The following is a 27,883-nucleotide window of genomic DNA, read 5'->3' on the forward strand; positions in this document are numbered from 1 at the left end:
GTCGAGGGTGGTTCATTCACAATTAATTTACTGGACAACATAAGATTAAAAATATCATCTTTTTGCCTTCTAACAATTGCTAAATATGTGTACTGAGGGCACAAATCCATGCCATCCATGCCAGTATAGTACTATAAGCTGGCATGTTACCATTTCCTTGCTACTGTAGGGGAAATCCAGGCAGAGGAACTGTATAAGGATAATGTGATATTACAGTGTGTGACTAAAGTCTTGGGTAAACACTGGTCAATAAAAGCATATGGACTTTGGCACTGCAACAGCATTTCATTATTAGCTGTTTCGGTGTAGACCACGACTGATACGGACAGACACTGAAGGATTTGTAGAGTTCAAGCCTCGAACCTGTGAGTATAACATTCGTATTAAAAATTTTTTGTAATCATTATAGTTATTATTATTATTCAAAGTATTATTACCTTAAAATCTAAGTAAAATACTGTTTAGCAACTGTTAAAAGCTTAGTGTGTATTAGTTGTATTTTAGTTTGAATGTTTACTGGATAAAGTGAAAGTAATAGAAATATCATTGCACCTTAGACAACCATAAGATACAATTGTAACTACCTACATAAGTTCAAATCGTGGTGATATTGTAACATGTACACTTGTGTTTGACGGGAAGATCAGTGGATAATTTTGGCATCAATGGGTTGTACTTGCATTGAAAAAAAAACCTGAAGCTGAAAACATCAAAATAAAAGCAGTAATTTAAAAACGATGCCTCGTTAATATTCATATATTCTGATGGCTGTTCTCGTGAGGCTGAGGCACAACGGTCTGGGAGAAGCAAATACTTTGAAAAGAATGTTTAAAAAAAGCAACTGTTGCTCCAGTATTCACTTATGGGCTTATGCAGCCCACACACGGTGCCGATGCCGGCGGTGCGATGCTGTACGATGGGGTGCGCGCTCCCACGGCACCTCATCGTACAGTACAAAAAGTATGTGCTGCACATACTTTTTGTACTAGCTTTTTCTAGCACAGCATCGCATCGCATGCACATCGTATGCACAAGGCATACGATGCGATGCTGTGTGTGCTAGAAGCCCACAACGTACGCTGGAATCGGTGCGTGTGTGGGCTGCATTAGAGGCAAATTTACCAATTATAGAGTTTTAGACATTTGCTATTCACTGCAATAAGAAATTAACATTTGCAGCAATGTAATAATAATGTTATTTATATAGCACTTTTCTCCTAAAAGGACTCAAACTACTTGCATTAGCCTTTTACGGCACAAAATACAAAACAAACTTAACAAGGGACATTAGTAAAATACTTGGGTGAACAGGAAAGTCTTGAGTCTATGTTTGAATGTTTCCAGAGTGGAAGCTTCTCGAACTGAGCGGGGAAGTGAGTTCTATAGAGTTGGAGCCACAGCGCTGAAAGCTCAACCCCAGATGAATGCAGGGAAATTCTGGGTACTGTTAGTAGTCATTCATCAACCAATCGCAGTAATCAACTGGGACAATAAGGGACCAGAAGCTGCTTCAGTTACCTTGGACCCTGGTCATGTACTAGCATTCACCAGCATAGACAAGGGCTCTAAATAAACTCATCCCTGCAACGTGAAAAGAAGTAAAATGATGGAATAGGCAGTTGCTGGTAGGGTCTTATCTGGGGAAAGCTCTGGAATGCTTCATATTCTGGAGTTTGGGATATTCGGCAGCACTGTAGCCCCCATGGAATCCTATGAGAGCTGCATTTGCAGATGAGAATACTTAATATTTGCAGGTGCCCAAAACATGTCAGTTTTCAGGGAATGTGATGCATATATTTAATGATAAATAAGCCCTTGATTCTGAGTTAGGAGCAAAGCAAAAAAGAGCCCCTGGGAAAACCATGTGGTACTGCAGATGGGGTAGATGTAATATATTTAGGGACCTATTTATCAATAATATCTGCAGCATATGGGAACATACAAATATTAAGGATCCCATGGATGTATGAAGGAGGTTCTGCAGAAGATACCTGTAATGGCTTCAGGGTACTTATGTAATATCTGGACTCCCGTTTTTCTTATGAGACCGCGTCCCCTCGCGGGGCTCGCTGCGCTCACCACGCTTCGGGCACGGTGGCTCGCTGCGCTCGCCACACTATATAAAATCAACTCCATGCGTAGTTGGATAGTAGGGGTATGAAAAAATGGGGATGCATTTAACATGGGAGTCCAGATAATACATAAGTACCGGCTTCAGTTATGAAAGTTATGTTGGCATTTCCTGAATATGGTCAATGCATTATAGGGAAAAAGGAAATAGGGGATTTTTTTAGAGCAATACCGCACTTGTCAGTGGTGTAATGCCACTTTAGTAGTATTAGTATAGTAATTTATTAATCTGTGGTAACTGACAAAAACCTCAATTAAAGGTATATATATCATAGTACAGATTTGAAATTATTATTCCATGTTGTGCCTGTTTAATTGACTGTCAGTGGTGCACCCCTGAGTTAGATAATAGTATAATTCCCACTAGTTACCATCTACCGCAGGGACCCCACCGCTGACTTCACATACACCGCAGGGACCCCACCGCTGACTTCACATCCGCCGCAGGGACCCCGCCACTGACTGCAGTGCCCAGCTGCCGCAGGGACCCCCTGCCCGCCCCGCGCTGCCCGACGCTGCTACCTGCCACCCACCTGCCACCGCCACAGCATTGCCGGTGTGTGGGGCCCCTAATGTGTGGGGGCTCACGCGGCGACTGCCCCTGTTGCCCCGTGCTTAATCCGGCACTGGCAGGATATAAGCAGATACTTGTTATAGCACAGAGAAGGGAGGAAAATTGTGAAAAATCTCCAATAACATTCTTTGTAACTGCAAGGAATAGGCTCTCTGACACTGATCACCTATGCGCACTTTCTGCACAGGCTGTTTGTATGTAAAAAGATCAACTGGACTAATACAGTGATAACCTTAAACTGTGCTGTGAAAGCGTTATGGTGCAGCTCCTGCATACTCCCACTGTGCTGCCACCTGCATCTGTCCTGGCCTATGGATGCCAGTCACGTGAATGCATCACCTGATCCAGAAGGATTTCCGACATACGTTTCGCAAGCGCTTGCTCACGGGAGGTGACCGTCTCCAATCCTGAGATAGGCCTGAATTACTGGCATTTATATTGTTTCTAATATTTTGCAGTGGATTTTGTTTTTTTGTGGCAAGGAATCCATCACACCTCATTTTAATGTATAGCCATTAAAAATTGTTTTAAAACTCCAACCCACCCTGATAGTACCTAACAACCCCCCTCCCCCGACTGTCCAACCCCCAATATTGCCTGATCCCCTTTGTAGTGCTTGACCCTAATCCCCTCATCCACCCCACCCCACAGTCTCACCCATACCTTCCCCCACTAACTCTAAGGTCTTAACATGCATGCTGGGGTTCGGGAAGGGGGAGGGTTCCCCTGCCTATTTTGTCAGTCCCGGGCATGACATTTTCTGATGGCAGCCTTGTATCCTGGGCACTGACTGGCTAACTGCCCCCCCCCCCCCCCCGCCGCTGCACAGATCTGTTCGCACATGTGGCCGCACAGAGGATAAATCATTCGATGGTTACTTACCTACTGTACCTGGCTCTCACAGCCGCCCCGTAACCCACCGTAGGAGTCACTCGGTGGCTGCACATATCCATGCGATTTCAGGGTGGGTGCCAACGTCATGAACCCGCCCCCAACAGGCAGGGGTACACCTGTATTAGCTGTGGCCTGCCTAGGGTTTCTATGGGTGCACCCATTTTTTGTGGGCACGCCCATGAAATGCGGAGGTCTACTCTAGAAGGCTCCCTGCTTGACAGTCACCCAGCACACAGCCAGCTAGGGGACCCCGCGCACACACACAGCATACCATGCGCATGCACAGTTTATCGATTTCTCAGCCCGCCGTTCTGAATCAGGCCCCTATGTATGGTATGTGAGACGGGCACAGTAGCAGATTATAGAATATTCTTCAATAGATGTTAATGTATAGCCCCAAGCACAGAGGGCAAGGCTGCACCCCCCACCCCCAAGTGGTTCAGACATGTTTGCATTGTCCATAGCACTCCCACAAAATGCTACATTGCCACTCCCATCCCTTCATCACCGCCCACGGCCAGCACTGGAACTGAGATCTGATGTGATTGGAGTTTCAGGGCTCGTGCATGGCCCAGAGCACGTCAATGCCCAGATGTTCGGAAGTAGTCAAAGGGGGGAAATTTACTAAGTTTGTCCATAATTGCTGAGCGCAAATACAAACGGTTACCAATGGCTCTGGCCTTTTGATCTGAGAACTCTTTAAATTTACCAAGCTGCTGAGATCTCAGGATACGTATTTTTAGATGGGGAAGTAATTCGCATTTGGCTGCCAAGTTTACCGGCAGCGAGATACGGCTGACCCTAAAGCACCGCTTGGATCAATCAGATCCGTAGTGCAATGCTTCTATGTGTAAAACTAAGATAGGGTTAAAAAAATGGCGTGGGGTCCCCCCCCCCCAACGAGCATAACCAGCCCCGGGCTATTTGAGCCAGTCCTAGTTTCCGAAATGCTTCAACGTACACGAATGGAAAGGGTGACGTATTTTCCATTCATATTTTGATCTGAAGTCAGACGAATGCTTGTACATTTTCAGATCTGATAGAACTCTCTGGCCATATGCGGGCGAGTTCTATCAATGGACTATTAAACCGTAATGCTTAATTCGGGCCAAGCTTTCCTTTCGTAAAAGCGGTTGAATTCGTCCGTTCGTAAATTTGCCAAGCACCAGGTCCCACCCATGAATGGGATCGAATGGGTAGATTTGTACCCATTAGATCTTAGTAAATTTCCCTAAAATACTGATTTCCCGCCCTTCTGCGGCATTCTCTGAATCAGGCCCACGGGTGGGATGCATCATTCAATGCAATTTTAATGTGATGCACCCTGCACCACTGAACGCATGCATATCAGCTTTTACTAATTCCCATGTGGCAGCAGTAGCAGTGGTTCCTTTCGGGATTTTGAAGGGGCTGCATGTGTCAAGCTCTGGAAAGCGGAACTTTTTTGACCTTGCGCGCACAATCTAAATCCATCATTAGAAGGTATTGGCTATAGCAGCCTATGGGGTTCTTTACATGAAGATCCCCTACAAAGAATCCAACAGATTCATCTCTGTTACTGGTTCCATTTCTTCCACTGCTCTAGAACCTGGAAGTGAATGGAAGACTGTTCTATATCTAAAGAGCTGTTGTGGCAAGATTCAGGATTCCTAATCCTGCAGATACACTGTAGAGCAGATCCATTCTTTATCTCCACTGATCCTCTGTCTCCTATAAATACTATTAACATTTAATCATTTTCCATTTATATCATACTTGCCTACTTTTGAAAACTGGTTTCAGGGAGATTATAGTTGGTAGCAGAATTTTGCACAGCGCCTCATTAAGGGGGAGTGTCATGCTCCACCCAAAAGGCATGTCTAGTTCCATATATGGAGAGAATATGAAACGAGATTGTGAACATGGAGCCTAGAAGTATGGGTGTGTACTGCTACATCTGAGAGGAATCTTTTAAAATTACATATCCAAATGTAGATGAGCCCCAAAGCAGTTAGTAAGAGCTACTATACTTGGTATAGTGCTGGGAAATGGTGCCGATGATTCAATGTATATTTATCTGTCTCTCATTCCTTTTTTCCCCAAAAATGTAACAGTTTAATGTGGGCTAGGTGAAATTAGGGAGATTGGTAGTCTATGCAGGGAGAAAGGGAGATTGCTGCTATTTCAGGGAGTCTCCTGCAGGGGATGCAGTTACAATCCCGGCGGTCGGAATCCTGGCGTTCAAAATCCTGAAGCCGGAATCCCGACCGCCAAAATACTGACACTTTCTCCCTCCGTGGCTGTCCACGACACCCATAGAGGGAGAATAAATTAGTGTGCCGAGCGTCCCCCTTGTCGGGATTTCGGTGGTCGGGATTCCAGCGTGGGGATTTTGAACGCCGGGATTTAGAACCAATCCCTCCTGCAGAATGCAGGAGGGTAAGTAAGCAACTATGATTTATATCATCCTCTCATATTTGGCTTGGGCTTCAGGTAGGCCACACTGTGATGGAAAAAGTACAGTCTGTTAACTCACACATTGATAAAATCTTCCTGCTCAATATAGATTTTATATATAACTTTATATAACTATAACTTTTTAGAGCACAATTCAGGTTGTATAATGTTTCCCCTGAGCAATTGTAACTTTCTTGTTTTTGATTTCTACAGACAAATAACAATGCAGGGAAATAAGCAGAATGTCAACAACGTCAACAGTGAACTTCAGATAACCTATGTTTATGCACCACAAAACCCTGCCTACCCTCCGCCAGTACCAAACTACCAGAGTTCCATGGCACACCCGCCACCTTACAGTGATCAGAGCCCAGCGTACAGCACATACCCTTCCCCTGACCAGCCCCACTCTGCTTTCCTTGAACCTGAACATGGGCCCAAACCAGATGTGGAACCTCCCCCAGAGTACTCGTCCGGCCTGGAGGATTGCAGCCCCTTCTCTGAGCGATCCATCAGAAGAGGTAAGAGGCAAGGCGGGATTAACAGCCACATGAGCCTGGAGCTGAAAATCATTAAGGGTCTATTGTGAGAAGGGGAGGAGCTGCATCCAGTGCTTTTTAGGTGTGGCCAGTGCTGGGTGGGTGTGGCTAGAGCTATGTGGGCGGGTACGTCACCTATAATCTTTATACGGTCAGCCCCAATATCTCCCTAAATACATTAAAGTAAAAAACTTCATAATTTTTTTGCATAAAATATTAATAAATGTTGAATAGTTAGGATTTATGGCTACTGTGTGGCCAACTGAGTGGCTGGTCATCATCATGCTGTGATTATGGAACTATTTTAATGTGGAGTCCTGGAATCGTAGTCCAAACTGCCCCATTGTTAATTTGTCCCTAGTGAGTGAGTGAAGCGGAACAAAAATAAACACAAGGTAAAAGTAACTGAGAGCACAGTGTCACCCAAAATATGTCTAATTGGGCTGATTAGTAAAAAGACTGTCTTCATTATAAATGTGTTTTTATATTTTTATCGGGTTCAGACAGGCCCACAGGGGTGTGGGGATTATACCCAGTAGGCCTGATTGTCTGAAGGACCATTCCCTCCTGTAGCAGTCAGGGTCCAGATTGTGCACTCAAAAAATACATTGTTACTCTATACAGGGTCAGTTACAACAGGACAGTTGATCAACATAAGTGCTTGGTTCACTTGTGTAGAAAGATTTGCCTAATAGCTAGGGGTGCGCGACTTTGGTTTTACTCAGATTTACACTGTTCTTTTTACCAAAAGTATCGCAATTTCAGATTTTTCCCATTGGCTATTGGCTATCATGTGTTTTGCATAACCAATAGGATCCCGCTTGAGATATGAGTAAAACTGAACTTGCTCACCCCTACTACTAGCCAAACGTCTGAGGTGGCTGGCCACACCCCTAAGGTGGATGACCACACGTCTTAAACATGAGCACTTACCACTGCGCCAAGAGGTGTGACACTGATGTTTATCGTTGTATTTATTTTACCTTAAACATTTATATAATAATGTCTTAAACCGTAAAATAGAGATCATATGGTATACATTTAAATGTCAAAATTATGTAAAATTATTTATAACAGAGATTTAAACACATTCTAAGAGTGTTAATGATATACAATTCATTCAGTGAAAGTGCAGACTATATGAAAAAGGCTATCGCTGCTCCTCACCTCTACGGAGGGAATTCAAATTTATTTTGTGCACAGGTGTCCTCTAGATGGAGCCAAATGGAGCATTCCGGTGTTGCCTTGTTTCGACACTCACAACCGCCAGCCCTGACATTACTGTTACGGTGTTCCATCATATTTTACAGGCTGGTAACTGGTACAATAATATGTTTACCTGCTCACTTATTCTGCAACCAATCCATGGATGTGAAAAGAAAAAAAATTCTGGGGAATTTTATACACAAAGTCAATTTTTTTTATTTGGACACCTCTGCATCGATTAGGTTGAACCCAACACAAAGTGGTCCAGTTCGATTCTGGACAGGATTTTGGGGGTCCCTGTCAGACCTCATGGCGAAATGCACTGGGCAGGACTTTAACCCAGGAAGCCTGTTTGGTTGACAAGCATTATGTTGACCACTAAAGATCAACATGGCTTAGGTTGACACACAAAATAGGTCGACATGTCTAAGGTCGACATGGTTGGAAGGTCAAAACACAATTAGGTTGACAATGACAAGGTCGACAATTAAAAGGTTTACATGAAGTTTGTGAGCCGACTTGTGCATTGTGGGAGAATAAAATAGTGTGCCGAGCGTAGTGAGGCACCGTGCCCAAAGCATGGCGAGTGGAGGCGGCACACTTTGACCATGTCCATGTCAACTATGTCAACATTCGGGACAAAAAAGTGAAAAACGTGTCAAATCTTTTTATTACCGAACTTGCTATTGTCGATCTAATGCTTGCGTTATCCTTCCACCTTAGGCGTTTTGAGATAATATTGGTTGACCTAATGACCAATACCCACCTGTTCAAGGCCTTCCACTGGATGGATTTGTAAAAAACTTCAGAGTGGTAATATTATATTCCCTTAAGAGATCCTAAGGGGATGGGCTCTGTCGGAGCTCACGGACAGATCTTTGACCTAGTGAGCTTATTCTGGGCCTGCCACTGAATGGATTTGAATGAAAACTTCATAGAGTGTTAACATTGGATCATTGGAACAGTGGAACATTGGAGGAGACATACTAGACCAAGCATGTCCAAACTGTGGCCCTCCAGCTGTTGTGAAACGACACATCCCAGCATGCCTTGCCATAGCTTTACCATTCCCTAAATATAAAACTATGGTAAGGCATGATGGGATGTGTAGTGTCACAGCAGCTAGAGGGCCATAGTTTGGACATGCCTGTACTAGAGGGTTGGGGTCGGTAGGAAATCACGGTGGGATGCCGTGGGTTGAACTGTGACCAGGGGAGCCTGTTCTGGGTCTTCCACTGGATTTATGTGAAAGAAATCTTCACAGAGTGGTAACATTGGATCTCAGAAGACATAGTAGGGGTTTGGGTCTTTGAGCTTTTTTGCACAACCACCACTTCCACAGGACTTCCAGGGTCTTCTGCCTCCAGCAGTTTTTGCTTGCTCCTTCCTCACCGTCAGACCGACTCTCAATGCTTCACGCTGGCTAAGATATGCTTGTACAAGGAGCCTGGGCGGTGACATAGCGTGCTACAATTGGCTTGCTGTGGCCATTTTGAACTTTATAAATGGCACAGCTAGCAAGACAATCACAGTGATATTTTCTAAGCTGTAAAGACTGCAATTATGTTTGTGGAGCAGCAGTTGAAACCCACTACTGTTGCCCTATGCCACTGTCAAATTTGCAGTATTGGCTGTCGGGGATAGGATCCACCAGGACTATGACTGCTATGAATGCCACCTATGCTGGGTCCCACCCACATGCCTGTCACCTCCGCTAAGTCAGCCACATTGACAGATGCTGCTGGTATCCCTCTAAAAACATCACTGATGCCACGCAGATGGTGTACCGAGCGGCCTGGACCGGAGATCGGACATCAGCCCTAGAATCAGCAGCCTATACACTGGTTGGCTGTTTGGCAGTTGGGTTTCCTGGTATATAAATGCACGGGCAGGTCTGGGTGAACGGATCAGTTGGGGTAGGGTACAACTGGTCGATTGGTAGTCAATCCCCAGAGGATAAATGTGTACCCAGCTTGGTGGTAACCGACCATTTCTGGGGGTGGCAGAAAAAACACAGGCATGCCCAAGCAATTTAAGGGAGTATTTGTGACATCAGTGCCGGCCTCGATCAGCCTGTCTTAGTCGTAGATTGGAGAAAGGGTCAGAGTTGCTCACATTTGCAAAGTCCTTTTGATGGTTCGGGAATTGCGTATGAATTTGCAGGTGGATAGCGATTTGCAATAGTTTCACAATTCATTTCCAGATTACTGTACATAGGGCGTTTGATAAAAAGCCAGCCAATCAGCTCCAACCTGTTATTTTTTAACCCAGCCTGTGACATGGTACTTAGGAGCTGATTGGCTGGCTAAACGAAAGATGGGAATAGTGATAGTAGTTCTGGGCGCAGTGCTGCCTTAAGATTAGTTGGTGCCTGAATACATCTCACCAGATCTATAACTTATACAAAGAAAAGGAGTGGAATCAACGTTGTCTAGTGGCGCAAAAGTATAAATAGTGTACACACTTACAAAGCATAAAATATTTTAAAAAAGAGGAATTTGTTACGTCTCTCAAAACAAATGGTAAATAGTTCTTTTGTGTCTCTGAATAATGATTGGCTGTTTATCACTCTCCAGTTTATCACTTTTTGAAGCTTGATACATCTGGCCCCCAGTACTAAAGAACGCTAATGTGAACACTTGTAATAAACTCTGCAATTTAGCATAGAGTAAAATTGTGGTGCTCAGCATAATTGTGACGAAAATGACTGTACATGTCACTTCTGCATATTACCCGGTGATATAAAAGTGATGAATATTGTCATTTATTTTTTCTGGTCATTTGCCATGACATTGATTCTCGGTTCTCCCCATAGAGTATACAGTGTATCTACTATATACAGTATCTTAATCTGTTTGTCCTTTCTTTTCAGCTTTTATTCGGAAGGTCTATGTTACATTGACCATACAGCTCATTATAACTTTTGGACTTGTTTTTATGTTTACATTCTGGTAAGTTTTTTTTATCTTCTAAAAAAAAACAACTATATATATATATATACATATATATATATATATATATATATATATATATATATATATATATATATATATATATATATATATATATAGTGTATATATATATATATATAGCGGTCTGGGTCTCCCCTCCAGGAAATGAAGTAGAGACAGCACGTCACTGCAGCAAATATCTTATTTGCTGCAGTGACGTGCTGTCTCTACTTCATTTCCTGGAGGGGAGACCCAGACCGCTATACATTCTAGCAAAGGCACGCAGCTTCACTACAGATCTCGAGGAGAGTGCTGGTCCGAATACGTGTATATATATATATATATATATATATATATATATATATATATATATATAGGGATCCGGGGTGGTGGCGACACTCGCAGGTAGTAAAAAATGACGCTACACAAGGTAAGCTAACCTTGTGTAGCGTCGTTTTTTACTACCTGCGAGTGCCGCCCCCACCCCCGGAACCCTATATACTATTATACAGGAGGGCACCCAGGGCTATCTGCAACTGGATTAGAGGAGTGCCGACACCAACCCCGTCGACTATATATATAGTCATTTCCCTGTGCATGTGTTCTATATAACTATATAATATGATCCTGGCTGAAATTTATGGGAACTAAAGCAGTCAGTGCGAAGGCCAGCAGTAGGAATCGGTGAGGGTAGGCAGCGGAGGCAAGAGGATTGGGTACCCTGGTTATTCTGAAGAACCAAAGAGATTTCTGCTGCTCTTATATTCATATCTGACTTAATGATAACTCTAGAACACTGAGAACATGATGGCCAGATTATCTTATTTAGTAACAAGTTGGTGTTGTTGTTTGATGGACTATCGGTATATATTGGGAGATGCCATGTAATCTGTCTGTCTCCCCTTCCTACTAGATTGTAAGATCCTCCTCTTCCCTCCTGTCATCTAAGCCCTCTTCTCTTCACATTTCACTCAAAGCTCTCCCATACTCAAACACTCAGTGACCATCTTCATCCACATACTCATCTCCATCTCTTAGCCACCAGCCTCTAGTAGTACGTTGATCAAGTCCTCACTACTTACATTTAAGGGCCCCATACATCAGCAATTAATTGTGACAATTTTCAGATATGGAGATGATTGCCACAATTAATATTAGATGTGTGGGCTCCCCCTTTTGGCAATCCCAATCAAAATCGCCAATCGATTGCTTAATCAGATTTTTAAACATGTTTAATAATCTGGTAATATCTGCGGATCATTTTCATATGTGTGGGCATTCCCAATTCATCTTCTTCATCTATTTACATTATGAACAGCTGAAATGACAATCGATTGGGCAATTTCCAGATATGAAGCAATCTTTAGATGGAAAAATCTGCCGATCACTGAAATAAATCTGTAATGTGTGGGCAAAGTCAGATAGATTGTAAAATCCATTTATCTGGCCAAAAAAATCCCTGTATCTGGAAATCCATAAATTGTGATTGCGGATGTATGGGGCCCATTAAGCTGTAATGTGTATTGAACTGTGGCGCTCTTTATACCTGTACTGTAATGTTAAAGGTGCATACACACTATACAATTTTTTGACCAATTTCGTTCATTTTGGCCATTCTGAACGAAACTAGGTCAAAATATCTTTCAGTGCGTTTGCAACGAACGACAAATGATGATGCGTATACCCACCAGTTTGGATATCTTTCATAAAGATCCTATAAACTGTAGCTAGATCTTTCATCTTTCGTCTGTCGTCAATATCTTTCATCAACATCTTTCATTCAGGACACTGGGTTCAAAGGAAATGTCTTTCAACAAAATAGGTAAAAAAAAAAGTGTACAGTGTGTATGCCCCTTTAGTTTTGTCTCCCTGTACTGTTACTTTGTACGGCACTGCGAAACACTTATGGTGCCTTATAAATAAAACTATAATAATAATGATGTCATATCCTTTAGTTTTATTCTTCAGTTACTGTATCTTTTCCTTGTAATGCTGGGCTGTGACATCATAGGGTGAGTGCCACCCTCCTGACGGATCTATTCATTGCTCACTCATTGCACCACCTCTAAGTCTTCTAAGGAGGGACAACCCCTTAAAACTAATGGATGGTCTGCGTTTGCCTGGTTTAGGTTGCCAGAAACATATTGTGAAGCAGATGGTTGTGATGTAACACAATCTTGTTGTTTTCTTTCTCCCTTCTAGGACAACATTGAGGAATTGGGTGTATTATAACCCCTACATTTTGTATGCTCTGATGTAAGTCATTAAGAAATATTTAGTCCCTCACACATGGATGGTAACAATTATGTTTTTACTTGTGACTATTGTCTTGTTAAACTGGGACACTTATGAATTACATAGCTCCCGTGGCTGATGACTGTATATATATATATATATATATATATATATATATATATATATATAAAAGCATTGATTGTCTGGAAAGCCAGGGCTATTGCCACTCAGAATGGTCGCTACAATGAAATGCTGGAGACTTCTTTCCACAGCATTAGATCACAGTTAGCAGCTGAAAACATTCCAGACATGCTGGTATTTTGCCGCCAGTCCGCGTTATCTCCCACAAAATGGCCACACAATTACTTATGACTGAATCCTCACTGTGTCCATGTTCACTATTTAATCGCCGCATGTGTGTATTGCAGCAGCACCCCTGTGCAGACTAGGGATGTGCACCGGCCACTTTTCGGGTTTTGGGATTTGGGTTCTGATTACCTTGAGGTTTTGGGTTCTAATGGATTTTGGCAAAACACCTCCTAAGTGTTTTGTGTTTGGATTTTTGGGGTTTTGGGTTCTGATTTTTTTGTTAAAAAAGCATAAAAACTGCTAAAATCGCAGAATTTGGGGTTTTTTTTTTTGCTCCTACGCTATATTAACCTCAATAGCATTCATTTCCACTCATTTCCAGTCTATTCTGAACACCTCACACCTCACAATAATGTTTTTAGGGCAAAAGGTTGCATTGAGGTAGCTGGATAACTATGCTAAGCCACACAAGTGTGCGTCACAAACACATGGCTCATGTAAGAGTGGCACTGCAGCGGTAGATACGGCAGTACTAGGCACCAGACAGGTAGATACGGCAGTATTAGGCAGTGAGCGCCAGACCAGACAGGTAGATACGGCAGTATTAGGCAGTGAGCGCCAGACCAGACAGGTAGATACGGCAGTATTAGGCAGTGAGCCCCAGACCAGACGGTAGATACGCCAGTGATAGGCAGTGAGCCCCAAAACAGACGGTAGATACGGCAGTATTAGGCAGTGAGCGCCAAACCACACAGGTAGATACGGCAGTATTAGGCAGTGAGCCCCAGACCAGACAGGTACGCCAGTATTAGGCAGTGAGCCCCAGACCAGACAGTAGATATGGCAGTACTTGGCACCAGACAGGTAGATAAGACAGTAGTACTAGGCACAAGACAGGTAGATACCTCAGCAATACAAGTATTGTGCACCAGCAGAATTTATAATAATTAATTTTATTATTAGGTACTGCTTGGCAGTGGCACACGTCAGTGCACAAGCAGCATGGAATTATTTTTTACAGTCCCACACAGCACAAGTATTATTATTTTTTTAAATTAAATTAGATATAGCAGCCTACTATGTACTTGTACTACTAGGTAGGTACACTTAGGCAGTAACACTGCCAGTGGCAACAGTGGACTGAGTAAATAATACTGGCAACCTCTATTCACAGTATTCAGTGCAGGCAGGCAGCACCAGTGGACTATATTTAATTCAATTAAATTAATTATTAATAATATAGCAGCCTAGTAGGTAGAGAAAATAAACTAATAGGTACAAGTTAGGTAGCCAGGCAGGCAGTAGCACTGCCAGTGGTCACCACAAATGGTAGTTATTAATATTACACACCACCAGTAGCTTTATGCAGTGCACCAGCAGAATTTATATAATAATTAATTTTATTATTAGGACGGTACTGCTTGGCAGTGGCACTCAGTGGCACACGTCAGTGCACCAGCAGCATGGAATTATTTTTTACAGTCCCACACAGCACAAGTATAATTTTTTTAATTAAATTAGATATAGCAGCCTAGTATGTACTAGGTAGGTACACTAGGTAGGCAGTAGCACTGTCAGTGGCAACAGTGGACTGAGTAACTAAATAATACTGGCAGATTCAGTGTAGGCAGCACCAGTGGACTATATATATAATAAAATTAATTCATATATAATATAATAATATTACAGGCACAGCACAGCACCAGAGGTAGGCCCCAGCACAGAGGAGACAGTAGTACTACAGGTACACAGTTAGACTGTTCTCCTAAGCAGAGAGGAGAACAGAGTACACAGCAGGGATCCGATACGTAATGCCGGCGTTTGAAATCCCGGCGGTCGGAATCCCGACACTGGAATCCCGACCGCCGAAATCCCGACATGGGGGGGCGTGGATCGCCCCCCCAGCGGGCCCGGTGCCTCGCTATGCTCGGCACGCTATTTTATTCTCCCTCTATGGGTGTCGTGGACACCCACGGAGGGAGAAAGTTTTGGGATTTCGGCGGTCGGGATTCCAGTGTCGGGATTCTGAACGCCGGGATCCCGACCGCCGGCAAATTGACCGCATCCCCACAGCAGCACTGAGGGAGACAGCCCCAGCAAATAAAATAATTAATTACAGCACAGCACACCAGAGGTAGACCGCACAGAGGAGACAGTAGTACTACAAGTACACAGTTAGACTACACAGCAGCACTGAGAGACAGCACCAGCGATTGAAAAATATTGCGCTCAAGGTCAAGCTCAAGTTTAAGCCCCAGCAGCAGCACCAACACACCCTCTCCCAACCCACTACTTGACTGGAGTGAAGATGGTGGGCGCGGCAGCCGCTTTTAAAGCCTCGCGAAATCCGGCGCCGGGAGATGACGTTCTGACCACGCGGACGGACCAGAGTCAGGCGGGAATCTCCGAGTGCTGCTCGGAACCGGGCTCGGAATGATGACGTTCGTGGGGGCTCGGATCTCTGGAATCCGAGTCTGCACATCTCTAGTGCAGACTATCAAATATTTCAATTTCAGAACTGTGAATTGGGCCATATGTGATTCCCATTTGGCTCCAATTGGTTTGCAATCATATAGAACAGTAGTAAATATGATGTTGATTCTCTGTGGTTATTACTGTGCAGCATTTACTTACAAATTTAAAGGAAAATGTGACATATAGCTAATGATCCATGATTCTTTCTTCTTTCATTCAGACCTTGCACCTTCATTCTTGTTATGGTGCTTGCCTGTTGTAACCAAGTACGTCGGAAAGTTCCATTAAACTTTATTCTCCTTGGAATATTTGTAAGTTGAAGGTTGGGAGCAGTTATGTTATACTTAGCTATTTGAACCTTTAAAATGTTCAGTATTTTAAAAAGATCTAATGTAACGAACAGGATGATTTACAATGTATGCCATTCATTGTTCTAGCAAAACAGCTGCTTTCTACAGGCAGAGAGCAGTAATATGTTGCAGCCAGTAGGCGGTGCTGCAGAGCCTAGCTTACTGTATTTACCAGGGTGCCGGACAGTTTCCCGACAGTTGGGATCCTGACAGTCATTACCCCGACGTCAGGATCCCAACAGTCAAAACCCTGACACTCGGGGTTCCGACAGCCACCGGCTATTCTCCCTTGTGGGGGTCCACGACCCCCATAGAGGGAGAATAGAATAGGTGGCGAGCGTAGCGAACCACTGTGCCCGCAGCATGGCGAGAGCAGCGAGCTCGCAAGGGGCTTTGTTGCGCTCGCCATGCTGTCTGAGTCTGGCCAGTCGGGATCCCGACATCGGGCTAATGACTGTCGGGATCCCGACTGTCGGGACCATATACCACACCCACTTACCAAAGCACAATGATACATTCATATCTTTACATTTTTGTCTTTCTTGCATGAGTCTAGTTTAATTGGCACAGAAGTGTTCTCTGAAAACTCATTTAGGCAGCTTATTAATTTCCAGAACCACCCATATAACCTTCAGAAACCTCTGCTATCAAATTACAATCCCCACTGTACAGTCCACACATATCCTCACATATTTTCTCTTTCTTCACTTTCTATCCTTCTTACCTTGGGCCAACATTGCTGGGTGACCGTATGGGTGCCGGACGGGGTCCCGACAGGCATTCACCCGACGTCAGGATCCCGACTGTCAAAACACAGACAGCCGGGTTCCTGACAGCCACCCGCTATTTTCCCTCGTGGGGGTCCACGACCCCCATAGAGGGAGAAAAAAATAGGTGGCTCACGTAGCGAGCCTCCGTGCCCGCAGTCGGGCGAGCACAGCGAGCCTGCAAGGGGCTTAGTTGCGCTCACCATGCTGTCTGGGTCTGGCCAGTCGTGATCCCGACGTCGGGATAATGACTGTTGGGATCCAGACTGTCAGACCCACATACCACACCCGACCGTATCACACAGACCACCAAAAACCTTTGTAATCTGTAGGACCATTATGCAACAGATAATTTTTGTTAATAAATACACAATACTTTTCTTTCTGTTTTTTTGATAGACGGTGCTTGAAGGTTGCCTGCTTGGATCATTTGCAGCGTAAGTTTGATAAACACCTAATCTTTTTATTCCTAATTAGATGATTGTCCTATTATGGCTCCCACTGGCAGCACTTGAATGTTATGGTTTCAGATGTCACATTAGTACAGTATTCTTTTGGTGTGGAATATTAGGTCAATACTGGAAAAAAGTTGACACATGAAATGGCCAATAGGAGTTTTTCTTTTATTTTTTTGGTGTCAATGTCAACACCTGAGCATATAAACTCCCAATTAGTGTACCACATCCTCTGCTTTGAGCCAGGTGCCTCACTCCGCTTCCACTGTGCTCAGAACAGTTTGCCGTTTCAAATCGGAGTATGAAAACTTTAAAAAGTTGAAAAACCATCCCCAAACACTCATTTCAGGTGTCGCCCATAGCCATATCTACCTTTCGCTTGTGTCAACCTTTTGATTATGTCGACCATACATAAGTCCACAATATTGTGTCAACCAGGGGAGGCTTCAAAGGATAGGGGAGCAACTGCAACCCACAGCAATTCCAAACTTACTCACTGGTAGTGGGTGTGGCTCCCCTATTTGAATTTTGGACTGTGCTGCAGCCCCACCTCTGGAGCCGCCACTAGACTGTAGACCAGGGCTGGGCAACACCGGCCCTCCAGATGTTGATGAACTACATATCCCAGCATGCCTTGCATCAGTTTCAGCATGGCCACATAGCAAAACCAATGCAAAGCATCCTGGGATGTGTAGTTCATTAACATCTGGAGGGCCGGTGTTGCCCAGCCCTGCTGTAGACCTATTGACTGTAAATGTCAGCCACCCGGATACTGTATACTTTAATTAGAAAACATATGTTTGTGTGGTGACGGGTTTCAAAGGGCTAATCAAAGAAGAACCACCTAGTCTGTCTGGAAGATTATTAAACTCACCCAAATTTATATCTACAGCTCAGTATTAACTACTTTGTTCTGCCTCCACTCAGATTTGCTTCCAAAAATGACACTTCATTTGATTTAATCAAGAATTATTGTAAACCTGCAAGGAATGTAGCATTATAAACAAACAAGATTTTTTTTGCACGGAAATTGGAATTGACACAAATACAATGTTATTATATAGTGTTTAATATGATGAAGAAAGTCACAATAATTTAATAACATATAAACAGAATACAAAATTACAGAAACGCAATTCCAAAACATATTCTTAAATGAAACATGGATTAAGACAGAAAGCTCACATCATGGCCATAAGACTGGTGCTTGGGGTACGGATATAATGAAGGCAGATCTTCAGTAGCAGAATTACCCCTCAAAAAAGCTCACAGATTTTAGTTATTTTCATTTTAGTTGAAAATGTTCTCAATATCCATCCTTTGAGGTCACTAAACAAGTCATATGGAATACTATTCAGTTCTATGCTGGATTTTATTATCTTTTTGGTCCAAACACCTTTCTATTCAGGAATTCTATAAATAGATGCATTCTAAAAAGTATTGCTAAATATTCCTATATAAATAAGAGTGTTCTTGAAATAATTGCAACAAATTAAAAAAAAAACAGGTCATCAACAGCACATAAAATTTTGAATAAGGGTATCTAGAAACCTATAAGGCCATCACGTCCGGACATGGGTGTGGATCATATTATTGACCACACTTAGGTCGACACCGTTGGGTCGACAGGGTTCTAAGTTGACATGGATGAAGGTTGACAGGTGTCTAGGTCGACATGGGACAAGCTCGACATGGTTTTAGGTCGACATGGGCACAGTTGGAAGTCAACCGCAGCTCCTCGCATCGCTTGCTTCGCTCGCAATGCTTCGGGCACGGTGCGCTCTGCACACTATTTTATTCTCCCACCACGCCCTAGTGGATGGTAGGGCATGAAAGACCGTCTGTCGGCACATGTCGGCTCAAAAAAACAGTGAAAAGACCTTGCGACCTGTCGACCTAAAGCCATGTCGACCTTGTCCCATGTCGACCTAGACACCTGTTGACCTTCATCCATGTCGACCTAGAACCCTGTCGACCTAGTTACCTGTCGATCCAACAGTGTTGACCTAATGACTGTCGACCTAAGTGTGGTCAATAATACGACCGAATCCCCCGGACATGGAAGCCCCTTTTATTATATCTTCTGTTAGAGAATAAGACCTAGATTCTGTAGATAAAATTGTGTTGTTTTCAGGATATCCACATGTTCTCCCCAGGTTCTTTGATGCTGACGCTGTAATGTGGGCTACTGGAGCCACCATACTTGTTACACTGGGCCTGACGATTTTTGCTTTTCAGACAAAGGTGAGAGCATAAATGTGGCAATACAGTATATACATAACATGGCAAGAGAACTGATATTGCTGGTACTATAACCAGTTATCACTAAATTAGATTACTGCCAGTGCTACCACGTGGTATCTATAATGGGTGCATTGTATCTGATGTACACAATCAAGGGACAAAATGGGTCGGTCGGTCCCATTATCCCCTCTGCCGGTACGGCTCACACTGTATACACTGCAGGCCTAGGCCAGAGTACGGCAAACCAGAAGCTGTCACCCTTCCTGCCTGTCTCGCAAGACTGTTGGCTGACCAGCGGCTTCCCTACATATATTGGTTAGCACCAGGAGACTCAGAGACTGCAGCAGCTGCTTATACATTGTATCTGTGATATCACTGAAAGTGTCATTGCTGTAGCCAGTGTTTGTTACATTGTATCAATGTTATGTAGTATCACAATCACCATCAGTACTACTCTTAGTGCCATGTGATGACACATTGCTCTCTGCACATATGGTCTACAGTACTAGTCTTAACCACCCCTGTCCTGCACCAGGGACATACACAACCCACCATAAACCCTCTTGCCCAGAGACATACACACCCCACCCTACCACTCGGCCCCAGAGACATAGGGTAACCCACCAAAACACACACCGCTCATCTTCTGGAACACTCTATTAACTACCTACCCCAACCAGTCCCAAGGAAATGCTGTGCCCATCTATCCAACTATCCACCCTACCCCAGCCCCAGGGACATGCTGTGTCCATCTGTCTAATGCCCCACCCTACCCCGAGGCCCAGACATATGATCTACCCATCTGCCCAATTATCCACCCTACCTCAGCCCCAGCGACATGCTGTGGCCATCCTAACCCCCCTCATACCTCCCCTCCTAGCCCCAGGAATATAATTTGTTTCCCTCTGGGGCCAACGTGTTTCATTTAATTTTTATTTTTTATTTTTGGTACCAATGTGGGTTTTTTTCTCATGTTCAAGGCCAATTTGTTTTCGTATTGGAAAACATAGAAACATAGAAACATAGAATTTGACGGCAGATAAGAACCACTTGGCCCATCTAGTCTGCCCCTTTTTTAAACATGTTACCTCAAACCATATTTGATCCTTATTTTTTTGTAAGGATATCAATATGCCTATCCCAAGCATGTTTAAATTGTACTACTGTATTTGCCTCTACCACCTCTGATGGGAGGCTATTCCACTTATCTACTACTCTTTCTGTGAAGTAATTCTTCCTCAAATTTCCCCTGAATCTTCCTCCCTCTAGTTTCAGTGCATGTCCTCGTGTTCTGCTGCTCCTCTTCCTGTGAAGAATGTCTCCCACCTGTACCTTGTTAAAACCCTTGATATATTTGAAAGTTTCTATCATGTCCCCCCTTTCCCTTCTCTGCTCTAAAGTATACATATTAAGATCTTTTAGTCTTTCCTGGTACGTTTTGTGATGTAGGCCATGCACCATTTTAGTTGCCCTTCTTTGTACAGTCTCTAATGTATTTATATCCTTCTGGAGATATGGCCTCCAGAACTGAACACAATACTCTAGATGAGGTCGTACCAATGACCTATACAGTGGCATTATTACTTCTTTCTTTCTACTGCTGATACCTCTCCCTATGCAACCAAGCATCTGACTTGCCTTCTTCACTGCTTTGTTACATTGCCTACCTGCCTTTAAGTCCCCTGAAATAGTGACACCTAGATCCCTCTCTTCCTCAGTAGTTTCCATTATAGTGCCATTTATACTATATTTAGTCTTTGGATTTTTGCAACCCAAGTGCATGATTTTGCATTTTTTGGCATTAAACTGTAGTTGCCATGCTCTTGACCATTCCTCTAATCTACCTAGATCATCAATCATTTGTTTTACCCCTCCTGGTGTGTCTACCCTGTTGCATACCTTTGTGTCATCTGCAAAAAGGCACATTTTACCCTCAATTCCATTTGCAATATCACCAATAAAGATATTAAAAAGCACTGGTCCAAGTACAGATCTCTGGGGTACTCCACTTGTAACCTTTCCCTCCTTTGACTGTACTCCGTTTACTACAACTCTCTGTTTTCTGTCCTGCAACCATGCTCTTATCCATTCAACTATCTTAGAATCCAATCCCAAGCTTTCAAGTTTATTTAACAGTCTGCGATGTGGGACAGTGTCAAAAGCCTTACTAAAGTCTAGATAAGCTACATCTACAGCCCCACCTTGATCTATTACTTTAGTCACCCAGTCAAAAAAGTCAATAAGATTTGTTTGACATGATCTTCCCCCAGTAAACCCATGCTGTTTTGGATCCTGTAAATTGCTGGTTTTGAGATATTCTACAACTCTTTCTTTTAAGAGTGTTTCCATCAATTTCCCTACTACTGATGTAAGGCTCACTGGTCGATAGTTGCTTACATCTTCTTTGCTTCCACTTTTGTGCAGTGGGACTACATTCGCTGTTTTCCAGTCCTCTGGGATTACTCCAGTAGCTAGTGACTGGTTGAATAATTCTGTTATTGGTTTTACCAGCTCCCCTTTGAGCTCTTTTAGTATCCTTGGATGTATCCCATCTGGCCCCATTGATTTATCCACTTTCAGTTTTGAGAACCACACCCCCTTGAAGAGACACCACCTCCATAAGGGCTGAAAATTTAGTTTTTTTCACTCTAATCCGCTCGGGCCCATTGGTCAAAGACACTGGCACAGTAGATAGGAAAAACTCAGGCACTGTGCCATTCCATGTCTTTGCATGACCAATCTTTCTGAATCACCAGAATGATGGCACATGACAGTTGGGGGGCCATTACACACAGAATCTCTTAAAATACCCTCAACATGATAAATATGTTCCATAATCCAATTTATAGCCATTAAACCCTGCAATCCTGGGTCCAGCCTGGGTCATTGAACAAAGGTATCAAGCTGTGTCACAGCGGCTTTAAACCCTGTTTACACCACAGTCTGGACCAGGAATCCCTTTGCCAGGACTTGGAGATGAAATATCCTACAAGCACCAGAGAGTTGGCTCTCCATATAGTATAAACAGAATCATGGGCAGAAGACCTGGGTCACCCATTTACAGTGCCCTGTTTCATGGGACCAACCCTGCTTGATACCCGGGTTTGATTACTGTGTCAGTCATCCTCACGTACCCTTTTACACTAAGGGACAACCCAGATCAGCTTGGCAATAATTGGGCAGTGTAAAAAGTTTTTTGTTAGCAGTGGTGGCTCCAGAGCGTGTGTGTGTGTGTGTGTGTGTGTGTGTGTGTTGGGGGGTGCTGGAGACCCCCCTCTGGAGCCACCACTGGGTTTTAGTACCTCTATTCAAAGACACTGATTAACATGTTAAATTTGAAAAAATATATACAGTATACTAATCGGTAACAACCCTAGGTGCTATATTTAATTTGTTGTAGTAAATCTACATGTTTGATGATGCCAACTGAAGGTAGTTCTACATTATAATGCATCTTACAACATTATCATTTTGAACCATTAATAACCAGCCAGCTGTGTTAATCTACCATATTCCATTGCAATTTATCCATTCATTCCATTAAATTATGTAATGTTTTACCTGTTATGAAGTTATACTGATTGTTTTCATCTCTAGTGGGATTTCACCATCTTATCTGGAGGTCTGTCTGTTTTCCTGCTGGTGTTACTGTCTTTTGGGATACTTGGAGCCATCTTCAGATCTTATGTGAGTACCAACAAAGACCACAATCCTTTTCCTTCTATAACTACAGTGGCTGCATTCAGACACTGGAGGTATACAAACAGAATTACTACATCTGGGGTTTCTTCCAATATTTGGGATTGTCCAATACTTATGCCCTTCTTAAATCCTGCTGGATTTAACCATATTCCTGTTAATTTAAGGAACCCAATTAAAAGGGATCTACTAAACACCAGATAATTCTAAACCCTCTAATTGACGGTTCAGAGTCTATTCCCCTGATGAAGTCATTTATGACGAAACACAATGGGCGGTATTCAATGAGGCTGATTCGCCAGGTTTTTATGGCGATTTTGTGCTGTAAGGCGAATTTCTGACTAAAACGGTGAATCACCCTATTCAATGACCAGATGACGAATACATTTCAAGGTTTTTTTCGCCATGATTCACCGAGTAGAAATCGCTATCTTTTTATGGTGAAGTGGAATGTGAACTTTTAAAATAAAGTGTTTTGTTTTTTACAATTGGTGTCAAAAAATCTGGAATTTTATTCTGAGGAGGGGCATGCTATTTTTATTCACAGAGCAGCCAGCAGGGGGCCGGAGCCGAGCCGCTCATTAGATATTTATATATTCACTTCACCCGATCATTACATATTCATGATCGGGTGTAGTGAATATACGCGGTCCCCTGCTGGCACCCCTGGGGGGCAGCCTGTGCTGCCTGGCACCCGGGGAGCCCACCTCCCCCCCACAAACATTCTGGGGCAGGCAGGGAGACTTCCATCTCCCTGCCTGCCACCGTCCTCAGGCTCCCTGCGGCGTTCGCCGCAGGAGCTCAAATTCGCCGGTTAGGGGCAGCGAGCCCCTAACTCGTTGAATACCGGAGCCGGCGAGGCTCCGGAACGCGGCGACCAGTGGCGAATGTGCAGCGAATCCTAAACAGGATTCGCTGCACATCGCCAAAATCCACATTGAATACCGCCCTTTGGGTTTCTATCCATCATGAAATGACAGAACAATGGATGCTATGTCTGTAATGACACTGTAATCTCCCTGATTCTAGTTTCCAAAAGTGGGCAGGTATGATTTTATATCTTCTGACACCTACATTATACCAACTTTGTTTCTGTTTTAATACATTTTTAAATAAGGTGTCCCACTGCGAAATTGTCTATAAAGTAGGTGGAGGCAAACACTAAAGCCCCGTACACACAGTGCAATTTTAGCAATAATTGCCGGGCATATTGTAGCTAAGCGACCATATCCCCGCGTGTACGGGGTGACGGTTGCCGGGAGCGATGGGGTGGTCGCTGGTTAGAGGAGAATGCTCCTGCGACCAGCGGCTTCCCCTGGCAATGTCTGCTTTTCATCAGCGACCATCTCTGGTTGCTGATGGTCGCACTGAAACACCTCTCAATGTGCACTAAAAACAAACACAATGAATCGCATGACCTGATGAAGTCGAGAGTGCATGTTGAGACTTGCAGGGGAATATCAGCAGAATACCCGTGCTTACATACTGTACCTGTGCTTGAAAAGATCAGTAGTAATTGTTGGTCCCTCACTTTGTCTTTGTCTTCCAGTGGCTGAATATTGTATATGCATGCATTGGAACATTTGTATTTGGAATGGTAAGTGCTATGTTAAAAAATAAAGACCTCCTGGTACCAATCAATTACATTGATCTGTAGCTTCTTATAAGGGATTGCTCAACCCTTTTAAAAAAGACAAAAAGTAAATTATATCTATAGTAGAATTGCTGGTCAACAGACTTTATTAGAACAATAAAAGAAAAACCTCTATATAATCACACATAAAATACATAAAATCTTCATAAATTTTCTCTCACAAGTGGTAAAATCACTGCAATTTTTTTTCAATCTGCAAAAAGTCAACAAATTTCAAAAGTATGAAGATAAATTGTTTAGATAATAGTCCTTATAAGATCTCATAGAACTTGTCTAGTATATAATGCAGTTATCCCAATTGACAGCATTATTCTTTAGCTTTGCATGCAATACTGTCAGTGGGGACAACAGATCTGTGTCAAAACACAGAGATGCCAGTAATCAATATATCCAATGCTATGTTCATCTAGATTACAGATTACTGTTCATCCTTTTCTATTTAGAAGTCATTTTATTCACCTATAACCCATATTTTACATAGTCAGCATACTGCGGGAAGCTCCCACTACAGTGAATCAGTTATTAGTCTCCTGCTATCTAACCAAGGGCGTAACTACCATAGGTGCAAGGGGTGCAGCTGCTATGGGGCCCAGAGCTGAAGGGGGCCCATCTTTGCTGTCTAAGTAATATGTTTTACATAAATTTATCATCATCAATTGGTAAATAGGGGGCCCTTACAAACTTTTGCTATGGGGCCCATAAATATCTAGGTACGCCTTTGTATCTAGCATTGTACATCACATCACCCAGATTATTTGCAACAGATCAGACTGCCAAGGGTACCACTTAGGAGTTTCTTTGCAAGGAGAGTGATTTGCTGTAATCACTGTGATTTGCTGTAGCTGTCCAGGACTTGCGGTCATTAGGAATGTCTATTGGTTAGCCCTGCTGCAGGGATGACTGGAGTCATTGCTAATTGCGATAAAGGCCATGCTCCCAAATGCAACAAGGCCACCCCTTTGTTCCATAGATCCCTGCATCGGCAAGTGTGTATTCACTATATGTGTGCTTCCGCAGTTGATAGTGACATCTTCTGCTTGGCCCTGTTTGCAGAAGACATCACTGATGTGGGCCATGCGGAATTTTTATTAGTTAATCTTTGAACAAATTTGTTTAGAGTATCTGGTGTCCATGATGATTTGACGGATGCTAGAATGTTATGGAAAACATTGCATCTAATAAATATAGGTAGGTCCTACAAATTGCAGACGGCCCAGTGTTCAAAATGTATTGAGTAAACTGAAAAACTACTTCTATGCTTTCACACAATTTCAAATTGTATTTATAATTTATTGCATAGGCATCACATTTATTATGTATATTGTGTGAGTTAGAAGAAAAGAAATATAACTGCAAAGAGTTGCAAACAAGAAATCCCATATTGCAGGTAGCAACATTAGTATTGTGCATAATGTTCAAAATAAATTGTTACAAATGATATATAGAAATATCTCGCAACAAGCTTTTAAGAAGACGCACCCATAGGTGGAGCTAGGCACGCCCCTTGAGCAGAGTGTGACACTCCCCCCAATGGAGCACATTAGACTGTAATCTCCCTGATTCTAGTCTCTAAATGTGGGCAGGATTTGATATCTTATCTGACACCTACCAACTTTGTTTCCTTTCCAGTACTTGGTTGTTGACACGCAATTAATTATTGGTGGTAAACACCGCTACTCTGTGAGCCCTGAGGAATATATCTATGCAGCACTCAACATTTACGTGGACATTGTGAATCTCTTCCTGCTTCTGTTGCAGCTATTTGGACTATGTCGTTAGTGTAAGGACTGTTTTTGGAACCCATTACAGGGCCATAAACAATAGTTACGGAAAAAGTACAAGACTCCATGCAGCCATTTTCAGAAATACTGGTACGGCAATGGGTACAAGCTGCGCCAACCTTTCTTTCAAGAAATGCATTAATGTTTTTATTTTCTAATTTTCTCATTGTAATTTTAAATTATTATCTGTTGTTTAATTGTTTATTTAATGTATGTATTGAACCACTTTATCCTTTAGGTGGAGAAATGTTTTTCACAACCATAATAAAACTCTTTCCCCAACTTCCTTTATTATCAGAGTGCTTTAAATATTCTTCCATACATTACTGGTTTGTAAATTGTAAGATTTACACAAAATCTCCGTATTGCAACATTCCAACCTCTTTAAACCTGGAAATTGAATTGCACAGTCAAATTTAAATTAATGGTATTTACAGTATGTTCATGGCTCAAACCTCAAATTTGTTACACATCATAAAACTGATGGTCCACTCATTGAAATCTCTGAACATCTGATCTTTGGGCTGTCTGATACTTTGGCACTGTATCATGCATTGGTAAGCATATATAATCTATGTTGCCAATTCCATTTCTTACAGATTCATTTATCAATCATTTACTATAAATTTCATTTGCAGGTACAACTTATGTTATAAGTCTCCTTGTTTAGGTTCTGAATGAAATTTCTTGTTCTGTATGATAAATATCTCATTTAAAATATAAAGATTCCTGCTGATGAAAAGTAGGTCATCACGTTGATGCACCTGATACTGAGTTGGACATGCTGATATATTTTCTGAAAACTGAGCCCACCAGAACATCCGGAAACTCAGGAAATCATAGGACCGGATTGGGTTTCTCGGATTCCAAATTGAGGGAAAAATGTCATCATCCCAGCATCGGATTCTTACGGAATTTAGATTCTGCATAAATCCCTGTGGTGGTGATTTGGCACCATTTCACACAGGCTCATTGTGCTGACTCTAAGCTGTATCCATCTCTACTAGTGGCTGCTGTACAGACTCTTTGTTATATCCATCTCCGGTTACTTAGCTAACTAGACCCAATGACTGAGCTGACCTGACCATTTTTTTACTGTGCACTTCCACTGGGTGTTGGATGACTGGCCGAAAATCGGGACCCCGACAGTCAGTATATCAACATCGGGGTACTTGTGTATTTTG

At 42.9% G+C, this 27,883-nt stretch overlaps 1 protein-coding gene across 1 annotated transcript; it reads left to right on the top strand.

The window, feature by feature from the left end:
* The first annotated feature begins 290 nt into the window (after positions 1 to 290).
* On the top strand, positions 291 to 27,883 carry LOC146079732 (protein lifeguard 1-like). Its single transcript, XM_083186388.1, has 10 exons — positions 291 to 365; positions 6,248 to 6,555; positions 10,652 to 10,730; positions 12,933 to 12,986; positions 15,970 to 16,060; positions 17,266 to 17,303; positions 19,478 to 19,565; positions 23,163 to 23,252; positions 24,814 to 24,861; positions 26,548 to 27,883. Exons 2-10 carry the CDS (start codon positions 6,258 to 6,260, stop codon positions 26,695 to 26,697), a joined length of 936 nt encoding a protein of 311 aa, XP_083042514.1. The 5' UTR covers positions 291 to 365; positions 6,248 to 6,257; the 3' UTR covers positions 26,698 to 27,883.

This window comes from Crinia signifera, chromosome 5, assembly GCF_055691185.1.
Source record: "Crinia signifera chromosome 5, ASM5569118v1, whole genome shotgun sequence".
In the NCBI taxonomy this organism is placed as follows: domain Eukaryota; kingdom Metazoa; phylum Chordata; class Amphibia; order Anura; family Myobatrachidae; genus Crinia; species Crinia signifera.